The sequence below is a fragment of the Alexandromys fortis genome, unplaced genomic scaffold, assembly GCF_014885135.2.
Source record: "Alexandromys fortis isolate MF-2015 unplaced genomic scaffold, M_Fortis_MF-2015_v1.1 scaffold_1026, whole genome shotgun sequence".
In the NCBI taxonomy this organism is placed as follows: Eukaryota; Metazoa; Chordata; class Mammalia; order Rodentia; family Cricetidae; genus Alexandromys; species Alexandromys fortis.
The window spans coordinates 1-11,403 of NW_026068890.1; the positions used below are offsets into that span (position 1 = coordinate 1).

At 44.3% G+C, this 11,403-nt stretch overlaps 1 protein-coding gene across 1 annotated transcript; it reads left to right on the plus strand.

Moving 5' to 3' along the window:
- The first annotated feature begins 81 nt into the window (after positions 1 to 81).
- Positions 82 to 9,738, plus strand: Araf (A-Raf proto-oncogene, serine/threonine kinase). The gene has a single exon (XM_050133644.1). The coding sequence runs from the start codon at positions 7,469 to 7,471 to the stop codon at positions 9,281 to 9,283; it is 1,815 nt and encodes a 604-aa protein (XP_049989601.1). The 5' UTR covers positions 82 to 7,468; the 3' UTR covers positions 9,284 to 9,738.
- Positions 9,739 to 11,403: the final 1,665 nt, after the last annotated feature.

Below are 11,403 nucleotides of genomic sequence, written 5' to 3' on the forward strand. Positions count from 1 at the left end.
TCCACAGCAGTTTCTTTTCTTACGGTAGACATGAGGTTGTTTAATTGCTCTCCAAAGGAGTTTCTTCTAAGATGGCAGGAAACAACTAAAATGGATTTGGCATAGGGGTTTTTACGAGGCCCCTCACAAAATTTGTTGGTGCCAAAATATTATTGGTATTGCTCTGTTTAGAGCTGAAGTTAATATTTGTAAGAAATCCATACAGGCTTCCTTTAGACCCTGTAGTAAATGTTCAATTATCTTTCTTATTTCTTTAATTCTGCCCCCAAGCATTCAAAGCTGCTGTGTGGCATAAATCCAAGGTGTGTTCATCATGTACAGCTCGCCTCTCTATAGTAGCATAGTCTCCTTCTCCAAGAATTTTATCTTGGGAGATTTTCCTACATCTATGTTTACTCAATTGTTCAATAATCTTATTTCCTTCCTCTGAATACATGTTCCATTGTAATTGTGGACTTAGCTCTAAAACACCTTTCACCAATTCTATCCAGTCTTTAGGGATATTTTTCTTAAAAACTGACCAAAAGTGCATGTCCTATGAGACTATTATTTTCTTTAATCTTTTTAAATCTAATTTTGGGAGAGAAGTCCAGTTCACTGTAACAGAGCATCTGCCATTTGGTAATTCCTGTAAGGTTACTGGATATATTAATGTTGGTTATCTGAAAACCTTAGACTGTTCCTCTTTATTCTTATAAATTGGCACTCCATTAAATTCCTCTTTCTGGATTTGAAAATCTCTGTGATCTGTTTTATTTTTTCTAAGGCCTGTATCTTAGCACTCAAATTAACCAACTTTTTAAGTGATGAGACAAAAACTATAAAGCTTATAATGTTTACAATTGACTATACATACATCTCATCTAAATTAGATATCCTCTCATTTAATCATTCAATTTTCAAATTATCTAGCATATTATCATACAGAGTCCCAACTCTTTCCACTGTACTCGATTTTTCCCATTGTTAGTGTGGAAAAAATACTCTCTCTTTTAACTAATTCCAGTCTTTAAGAATTTCCAATTGTCTTGCCAATTCTGCCTATGCAGGTTGACCAGTAAGGTTGTGGGGCATCTGTCTCCTTCAGCAGCTACATGGCATCTCCTCAACTCCAGCTTCTCTCTCTCTCTCTCTCTCTCTCTCTCTCTCTCTCTCTCTCTCTCTCTCTCTCTCTCTCTCTCTCTCTCTCTCCTTACATCTCTGTTCAGATTTTCCACCTGGGTTTACTCTGTTAAGCCAGTGGCCAAAGTAGCTTCTTTATTAACCAGTGGAAATAAAACTTATTCACAGCATGCAGAAGGGAATCTCACTCCAATTTTCCAACCTTAGCAGACAGCTACTTCTGTCTATCCAGCTGTCTCCTTTCCTGCACCAACTGCATTGTCAGCCCCTCATAATCCTTCCTCCTCTTCAGTGCCATGCTGCTGCAGCTGCCCAACTGTAGCACCAACTTTACCCCTTCTCTCATGTGCTCATGTCCTGCTAAGGAACTTAACCCTGATCAAGCCAAGCCAGCCACAACTCTCCCACTGCAATAGGTAGCCAGTATAGATGGTCAAGGTACATATCCGTGGCTTGCTCTCAGAACTCTCTCACATAGAACAAAAACTTGGTTCTTACATATCTAATTCTACCTCTTTCATAAAACAATTCCAACACATTACTTGATCTCTCCTTTCATGATATTTTTATGATACTAACTAATAACCTGTTTACTGAGGAGTGTAGTCAGATTTTGGAGCAGGCCAGAGTACATGCAGATGAGGTTCACCAGATGAATGCAGCACACCCTCCAGGGACAGAGGCAGTCCCAAGCAGGATCCACACTGAGATTATAACACCTCAGGTATTTTAACTGGAGATCAGTTTATGACTTGCTTCCTAGTGGGTCTCCACAAGGCTGTCCTGAAGCCAGTAAACTATGATAAACTCTTAGATGTTGTTCAAGATAAAAATGAAAATCTGTGTCAATTCTTAGAATGCCTCACAAAGGCTATCTTGCAGTACACTAATTTCAGAAACCCCAGAGGGCAAACAGTTTCTCATGACCCATTTCTTTTCCTAGAACTTCCTTTACATTAGGTTTAAACTTAAACATTTAGAAAAAGGCCCCTTGACTGCCCAGGCAGAAGTCTTAGAGCTGGCTTTTAAGGTATACTGTAGAAGGGATGATAAGAACTATAGACAAAAATATCAAATGCTGGCCAAGGCCATCCAACTGGCTGAAGTGACTAAGTATCCTGCCTGTGCCACTCCCTTGCTCCCTCAGGGCTCGAGGGCTACCAGGCCCATGTTTTAAATGTGGAGAAAATGTGCACTGGGACCAGGCATGTCTTATTCCTTTTATCAGTCCCTGAGTCCGTGTCTGAAGTACCATAGGGAAGGGCATTGGGCAATCAGTTGTCTTCATGGCATGGAGACATCAGATCCAGATAACTCCAAAACTGACCTTCTAGGTGTGGCCATAAATGATTGAGGCTGCCTGGGCTCCCATGGCCCAACCACAACTAATATCTGTAATACAGAGCCATGGGTGAATATCACAATATCAGAATGGTCCATCTCCTTTCTCTTGGACACCAGAGCACATACTCCATACTGAGGGAGTTTTAGGGACTTACTTCTCCTTCTAATTTACCTATTGTCGAAGCAGGGGGACAGTTCTACCTCATAAGACCACACCACTCAATCGTAGTTTTAGGGGTATTCCTCTCACACATTCACTTTTGGTCATGCCAACCTGCCCTATACCTCTTAGGGGAAGAAATTTTTTAGCTAAAGTGGGAGCTTCTATTTCATTTGCTTGACCCCAAGCTCTCTAGCAACTTCTCTCCATCTTATCCTAACATCTCCAACATGTCATATCCTTTGCCAGTCTCTCAGGTGGACCCCCAGTCTGGGACACCCAAAAGCTCTTGTTACTAAATACCATTTTCCCAGGTACAATATCCAAGCACAGTACCCACTTTCACTCCAGAGCCTTAGGGGACTTAAGCCTGTCATCTTTGACCTTCTAAGAAAAAAGCTACTTTATCCCACCTCTTCTACTTTTAACAACCCTATATTGCAGTTCAAAAGCCCAACAGAATCTTATCACCTGGTTCAAGACCTACAGCTCATTAATTCTGCAGTGGTCCATCTTTATCCTGTAGTGTTTAATCCTTACACACTTCTTTCCACTATCCCTCCAGAAACCTCCCACTTCTCAATTCTGCATATCAAGGGTGACTTTTTCTCTATTCATCTCAGCTCGCAATCTCAAGATATCTTTGCCTTCGCCGGGAATGACCCCGACATTCACCACTCCAGAGCATACAACTCCCAGGCCAGGGTCTAGGGTGATGCTCCCAACTTAACATTCCAGACTCTTTGGATATAGGGGTGGGTGACAGGAAGTTGGGGTGATAATTATGACCAACATTTTAGGCTCTCTTTGGAAAAATGGCATAGACTCAAGTTTGCTACTTCCTGTGTGCATGGGATGATGTGGGAGAGGGAGAGCTGAAAGGTGGTGGGTTCATGCTCAGCAGGAGATGTGGCTTGAAAGACACCCTGTTCACTGTCATCCTGGAGATTCCAGTTGTTGTGTTTTTAAAAATATGGAGTGTCCCGGCTGGGCTGGTGGAGCCGCGCAGAGCTACGCGGTCCCGAGCAGCCAGTCCCAAGGTGCTGGCGGCCCAAGCAGGTTCCCAGCAGCAGGAGGGCGTGTGTAAACACCAGGCATCTGTTTCTTGAGGGAGATAAGAAGACAGATGTCTAACAGAAAAAGATATTGTTATTACTGGCCCTATGAAATGGGGCTAGCCATGAGATGAGACATAATAGTAGATAAAATCAGATTTTAGTTGGCAGGCGTCCTTGATCTAGGAGAGTTGGCAGGTGTCCTTGATCCAGGAGAGCTGGTACCAATGGTGAAATCCCAGGAGTGGGTGCGGGTGTTTTTGGCATTTTCCTGGAAGAACTTTGTAGGTTGGTCTTGCCTTAGGCAGCAGTATTGACCTGTAAAATATGCTTGATACTGGCTGCAGTTAGTGTAGCAGTAAAACAATTAAAGGAATTGGAAACCCTGGATTTTACCAGACCTAATTCCGGTGTAGCAATAGGACTTTTCAGGTACCTGTAAGAGAACTGGAACAGATTTTATATTTTGGTGCCATAGCAAAAGGTTAGAAGGCAATTAAAGGAAATTGGGAACTTTGAACCTCTGAAGATTGAAACCTGTTAATCCTGGACTATGAAGCCTGTTAATGAATAGTACCTTGAGCTGTCAAATGCTTTTAGACAGATCTGAGAGGAATAAATGAACAAAAATGAGACAACTTTTGGCTAGGAGGCAATCCTAAATCTTCTCCTTGTCCTTAGAGAACATCAGTCTTAGAAGCAATGCTTGCCATTAGCTGCTGAATGCAAAAGACACAAAGATTTTTCTTGTGAGGGGGAACATTTAATCTACCTGTCTTAGCAGGATGAGCAGATCCATTCCCCAGGTAAAGCATCCAGAAAGCTAGAGTGGCAAAAGGCTGCTTTTGCTTCCATATGGGTGGCTTTGCCAAACCCAGAGCAAGCCTGGAGACAGCAGGTCTTCTGTCCTCTTGGAGAAGCCATAGGGTGCTGCAAAAGCTGGCATGTCTCTGTATGAGAAGATCTTGTTGTTAAAATGCTACAATCTCCGACCTATAAAGGCACTTGAGAACCAGGAACCTGGTATTTTAAACTGGGCATATAAGCTAAACTTGTGGAGCCATTGTAATCTAGCCGCACACATGTACATAAAACTTAAATTCACATAACAAAAACACAGTTACACACTTATTTAAACACATTGTGGTCACATTATTTTAACAGAGAAACAAATGGTACAGAATTAGAAACCTGTGTCATCTAACTAAGCATTGCAAGAAGGAACAGAAACATAAGGACGAAACATTTACAGAGTTTTACAGTGGAAGGATGAGGTGGGGGGAATGACATTGTTGTAGAGAGTCAGCAGGGAAGGGGGCAGCAATGGAGATGCCAGAGTGGTCCTGTTAGACCCTAAAGCCCACTTACTAAGGAGAGGTAACTCCAATAGACCACCCTTACACCACAGTTGATGCAAAAGCAAGAGGAATTTAATTTGACTGGCATGTCAGGGACCTCTGCCTCTGGAGGAAAAGGATCCCAAAAAGCTATTACAGGTATTACAGGCTTCTTTTAAAGAGAAAAAACACAGAACCAAAAGGGAAGTGCAGAAGTCGTTTGGCAGCTGTTGTGACTAGCTCATTCAATGGTAAGCTAACTATGATTGGTCATTGCTATGGCGATTGCTATGTTGGTTGAGCAAGGAGAAATACCTGCAGGTCATCTGCAGATCATTTTACCCTATTCCGGGACATGGGTCTATTGAAGAAAAACTACAAAGGGGATAGAAAATTTCAGGGGAAAGTACCCAAAGTTCTAGTGCACACATGGGTGATTATCAGGGTCCCAGTTTCCAAAGGAGGAGGGGCAGTAATGCTGAGCCCCAGGGTCTTTCAGTCCCCGTGTAGGCAGCAGAGACCAGGAACAGCTATGGAGAATTCTGGTGCGGTAAAGTTTGGTGGGGAAACAGCAAGCAGCAGGAAGTGGGAGGGCAGCAGGGGAGCTAGAGTGGACTGAGCACGGACTAGAGATCTGTCTGCCCCAGGCCCTTGCTCTTTGTGCCACCACTGTGGCTGACAAGGCTGAGTGCCCAACCTGTGCCAGGGCCTAGGGGACAGGACCCATCAAATCCTACGCCAGAGCCCATCCGTCATATGCCAAAGCCACTGGGCTTAGGGGATGTGATGAGAGCACTGTTCATGGACCAGGCCAAGATCAGAGCATGAGCATCTATAGGTCATGCTAGGGAGCCCCCAGGGGTTGGCATCTGGGAGACAGGAGCTGAGTGGAAGGGGGAAAACAGAAGTTGGGGCAAGACAAAAGAGCTGGCCCTGATTGAACACACAGAGAAAGGCAGAAGTGGGGGTGGGACCAACCACGTGGTTGTGAATGCCCATTAACTCCCCCCTGCCTATTTTTATAATAAAGAAAAGGGTGAAATGTTATCATTTCCTCCACCCAGTGCTTTGGCAAAATAAATAGCCACCACAAGTGCTAACATTTCCCAGTTCCACGATCATGCATGTGCCATCAAGTGTTCAGGCAACTTACACAGCCACCCAGGGTCCTCAATCCCTATGTTATCTATGTGAAGCATGATCATGTGATCTACACATGATGCAGCTACATAAGTCCCTGTGTGCATGTGCTAGGCAGCCTTTAAAAGCTTACCCTGCCCACCAAAATGATAAAGGTGGAAATCATTAACTCAAATGATAAAGATTTAAAGACTGGTCTTTAATTTAAAAACCTTTAAGAAAAATCTCTCAGAGGTGGGCAGAACTCTTTGGATTTTAGCTAATTCCAGAGTTAGTCAGCTTGACTACCAAGAAGAGCCATCACAACAGCCAAGGCAGAGAACTGAGATTGATCTCTTACCTGCAGGAGGCAAGGAAATCATGGGAGTTATTTCCAAACAATGCTTTTCCTAAACAAGGGAAGAATAGGGTTTTGCTTAGGGAGCTTGGACATGTCATGTAGAATTGTGCCTATTCTCAAGCATGCTAAGTTAGCAAATCCACTTCTGAACATATTCACAATGTAAAAGAAGGGATGTTTAGGGACATTATTTTAGGATGTCAAAGTCATGCAGGAACATATATAAATTATAAAAGTAGTGGAACAAAATGTCTCTGGCATGTTTACTGTGTACAATAACAAAAGGTCTTAGCCAAATTTAAGGAAATAATGTTGTGAAAATAGATTGCTTAGGAACCTATGCTACATATCAACCTTGATGTTTGATCTAAAAAGAGTTGTACCGATGCCACAATTCTCATAGATAAAAAGACAGAACACAAATACAGACATCATTAAGAAAAAGTCACCTAAGACCATTGTATACTATGCTCTTAGATGACGAATGGTTATGATGAGCTCTTTTAACTTCAAAACGAAGGTTCTTTTCTCTCTGAGCAGGCTAGCTAGGAGGAAGACCACAGTTGTTCCATGCAAGGCCAGAAAGAACTCATTTTTACTAACCCTGCATTCTGTCTGTGTCAAGCCTATGAAATCACTGTATAAAAATCCATTCTTTCCCTTTCCTTACTTCTTTTTTAAAATTCTAGTTATATAATGTTTTTCCTGAATGTGTCTGTACAGAGTACCTACAGAGGCCAGAAGAAGGCCAGAGATGCCTGGAAGCGGAGTTACAGGGTTCTGGTAATGGAACCTGGATCCTCTGTAACAATACCCAGTGCTCTTAATTGCTGAGTGATATCTCAAGTCCCTCTTTTTTATTTAAAAATTTTCAATATAGATGGAGGAGGCAGTGGTGGTAGTGGTGTGACAGGAGCCCTATGGAACCAGCCCAGTCCTACCTCAGCCCATCTTGACAAAAGCAAGTTCCATGGAACCATCACGAGGCCCTCCTGCTAGTGGAGCTGAGCCAGCTCGGGCAGTTGGCACTGTCAAAGTGTACCTGCCTAACAAGCAACGCACAGTGGTGACTGTCCGGGATGGCATGAGTGTCTATGACTCTTTGGACAAGGCCCTCAAGGTGCGGGGTCTCAATCAAGATTGCTGCGTGGTCTACAGACTCATCAAAGGAAGAAAGACTGTCACTGCCTGGGACACAGCCATTGCACCCCTGGATGGTGAAGAGCTCATTGTGGAAGTCCTGGAAGATGTGCCACTGACAATGCACAATTTTGTACGAAAGACATTCTTCAGCTTGGCCTTTTGTGACTTTTGCCTTAAGTTTCTGTTCCATGGCTTCCGCTGCCAAACCTGTGGCTACAAGTTCCACCAGCATTGTTCCTCCAAGGTTCCCACAGTTTGCGTTGACATGAGTACCAACTGCCGACAGTTCTACCACAGCATCCAAGATTTGTCTGGAAGCTCCAGGCAGCAAGAGGTTCCCTCAAAGATCTCTGTGAATGAGCTGCTAACCCCCCAGGGTCCAAGCCCTTACACCCAGCCCCGTGACCTGGAGCACTTCTCCTTCCCTGCCCCTGCCAATCCCCCACTGCAGCGCATCCGCTCCACATCTACTCCTAACGTCCACATGGTCAGCACCACAGCTCCCATGGACTCCAGTCTCATGCAGTTCACTGCTCAGAGCTTCAGCACCGATGCTGCTGGTAGAAGTGGTGATGGAGCTCCCCGGGGTAGCCCTAGCCCAGCTAGTGTGTCCTCGGGGAAGAAATCCCCACATTCCAAGTCACCTTCAGAGCAGCGAGAGCGGAAGTCCTTGGCAGATGAAAAGAAAAAAGTGAAAAACCTTGGGTACCGGGACTCAGGCTATTACTGGGAGGTGCCACCCAGTGAGGTACAGCTGTTGAAGAGGATCGGGACAGGCTCTTTTGGCACTGTGTTTCGGGGTCGTTGGCATGGTGATGTAGCTGTGAAAGTGCTCAAGGTGGCCCAGCCTACTGCTGAACAGGCCCAGGCCTTCAAGAATGAGATGCAAGTGCTCAGGAAGACACGACATGTCAACATTTTGCTGTTCATGGGTTTTATGACCCGGCCAGGGTTTGCTATCATCACGCAATGGTGTGAGGGTTCCAGCCTATACCACCACCTACATGTGGCTGACACGCGCTTTGACATGGTCCAGCTCATTGATGTGGCCCGGCAGACTGCCCAGGGCATGGACTACCTCCATGCCAAGAACATCATCCACCGAGATCTCAAGTCAAACAATATCTTCCTCCATGAGGGGCTCACAGTCAAGATTGGTGACTTCGGCCTGGCCACGGTGAAGACACGGTGGAGTGGGGCCCAGCCCTTAGAGCAGCCCTCAGGGTCTGTGTTATGGATGGCAGCTGAGGTGATCCGTATGCAGGACCCAAACCCCTACAGCTTCCAGTCAGATGTCTATGCCTATGGGGTTGTGCTGTATGAGCTTATGACCGGCTCGCTGCCCTACAGCCACATTGGCAGCCGTGACCAGATCATTTTCATGGTGGGCCGTGGCTATCTGTCTCCTGACCTCAGCAAAATCTTCAGTAATTGTCCCAAGACCATGAGGCGCCTGCTGTCTGACTGCCTCAAGTTCCAGCGGGAGGAGCGACCTTTATTTCCCCAGATCCTGGCCACAATCGAGATACTGCAGCTGTCACTCCCCAAGATTGAGCGGAGTGCCTCTGAACCCTCCTTGCACCGTACCCAGGCTGATGAGTTGCCTGCCTGCCTTCTCAGCGCAGCCCACCTTGTCCCTTAGACCCCACTCCCAGCCAAAAGGGAGCCAATTTCAACCTGCCATGACAAGGCATCCCTTCTTACCGGCCAGTCATTGTTCTGCCTCTGCCTTGATACTGCCTCAGGATTCCTTATCCCACACTCTGGGAAATTTGGGGGACCCCCCAAAATTGAGGTCTCCTGCTTCCTCCATAATTTGGTTTCCTCTTGGCTTTGGGGATATTTCTGATTTGGAGAACTGTTTCATCTCCAACGACTGGAATTCATGGTAAGGATTCCACTCAGAACCTCTTTCTAAGGTTTATGTTTGATGTGTCTTCACTGGATTTTGGGGTTCCCAGCGGCCCATGTGGATTTGGAAATTTCCCTTTTTCTCCCCCTATTCAAGGACTGTCCTCTTTACCAAAAAGCACAGAATTCTGCTGGGAAAATTTTTTTTTCAATATATCTTAATTAAAATATATTGTATCAATTCCATCTTTTTCTCCCTCCATTCTGTTCCACATACTGCACTTGCAATTTTTTCCCTTGATAAGTATGTATGAACAGGTATATTGAAATACATAAATACACCCTGCTGAGTTTGTTTTTGTTATTTTTATGTTTATTGCCTAAGGACTGACCATGTTGTATTTATGGAGCCTATCCCTGACTGAGGATAATTCTCTCACCTGAAGGAGAATTTCATTTCTTAATCATCATTAGGTGTCTGGACCTAATTAGGCTACTTTGTACTAGAAACAATCAAGAACATTAGATTTTCATTGGAAAATACTTTCCTAATAATGTTGTGCCTGAGTCCAAGGACCCCCAAGACCAGCACAGAGCCACACTTCTGAATGCAAAAGCAAGATTTCATTTATTAAGTACGGGCTAGCACAGGTCCTCTGCCTCACAGTCTGACACAGCAGATGGAGGGAGAAGGACCCTCTCTATTTTTGAAAGGGGTTTATAAAGACAAAAACCAAAATGGATCAAAAGGTTACAGTCCCAAAATACAATATTACTTATCCTATATCACAATTAGCTAAAGGTGAGGTAAAGCTCAGCTGTTAATTCCCGATAGGCTGTTAGTATCTAAGTGTGATAGCAATAATTCCTCTGGTTACATTCTACAGACATCTGCTGACCCTGTGCTAACTGCAGGGGTTGCTTGAAATATTTCCCAGCTGATAGGGGAAGTTGGGTGGGGGAATGGACTGCAGTCTGCAACTTTATGTAACTTAGGTTGCTCTGTTAGTTAATACTTCCCTTAGAGAGGGTTCCTACAGCCTTCAACTTATCCTGGGGGCTGGAGGCAGCCTTTAGCTCTTCAGCAGCCTTCAGCCTATTCTGGGGGCTTCAAGGTCCCAAAAGGGCCCAGCATAGAAATGGAATTTTTTCTTGCCTTTCATCCCCCCCAAGGAGTTCTAAGTGGAGTTCAATCCCAAACTCTAGGTTCCTCAACCTGATGAGAATAACTTGTAAATTCTATTTCATCTTCATTGGGAATGGAATAATAGTCAGAACAATATACATTAGCATTAGTACATGGAACCATAAATTGAATGGGATTAAGTCTTTGTTTTGCAAATCTTACCAGTCTGTTGATTATCATTGGGCCAGTAGTCAAAATGAGCAACAAAACCAATAGATTCCATAACAGCAGAAATAAGAGTAGTTACACAAGGAAAGCTATTAAACCAGAATTCAAACCATCCTTGTGAAGAGTCTAATTCTTTTTTTCTGCTTGGCTAATTCTTCCTTAACTTTGGCCAAATTGTCTCTAGTATGGAGAAAGTTAACAGCACTTTAGGGATGGCCTTTCACCACTGGACCCCTGTAATACTCAGCCACTACAGGTAAGGTGACCTTAAGAGACAGTGTAAATGTAGTCCAGTGGTCCCATAATATTCCAAGTAGATCAAAGTACCCTCATCTGTCAGAAGTGCTGGGATTAAAGACCTAGGCCACCTTGCCTCTGTATGGTTAGTGTGAAAACAGCATTCCTCTCCTAAAACTGCACAAAGCCTTTCTATGTAAGGGAGTTTTCTTTTGACTTAGCATCTCAACAAGGGATTACAGGATGATGTATTCTTTCAACTGCTTCCAGCCAACTTTGGAGCATCATTGTCAAGGACTAACAAAGGTGAAATGTAGTAG

Bases quoted from the DNA above. Each gene is read 5' to 3' on its own strand.
- Araf (XM_050133644.1), top strand. From the start codon at position 7,469: ATGGAACCATCACGAGGCCCTCCTGCTAGTGGAGCTGAGCCAGCTCGG.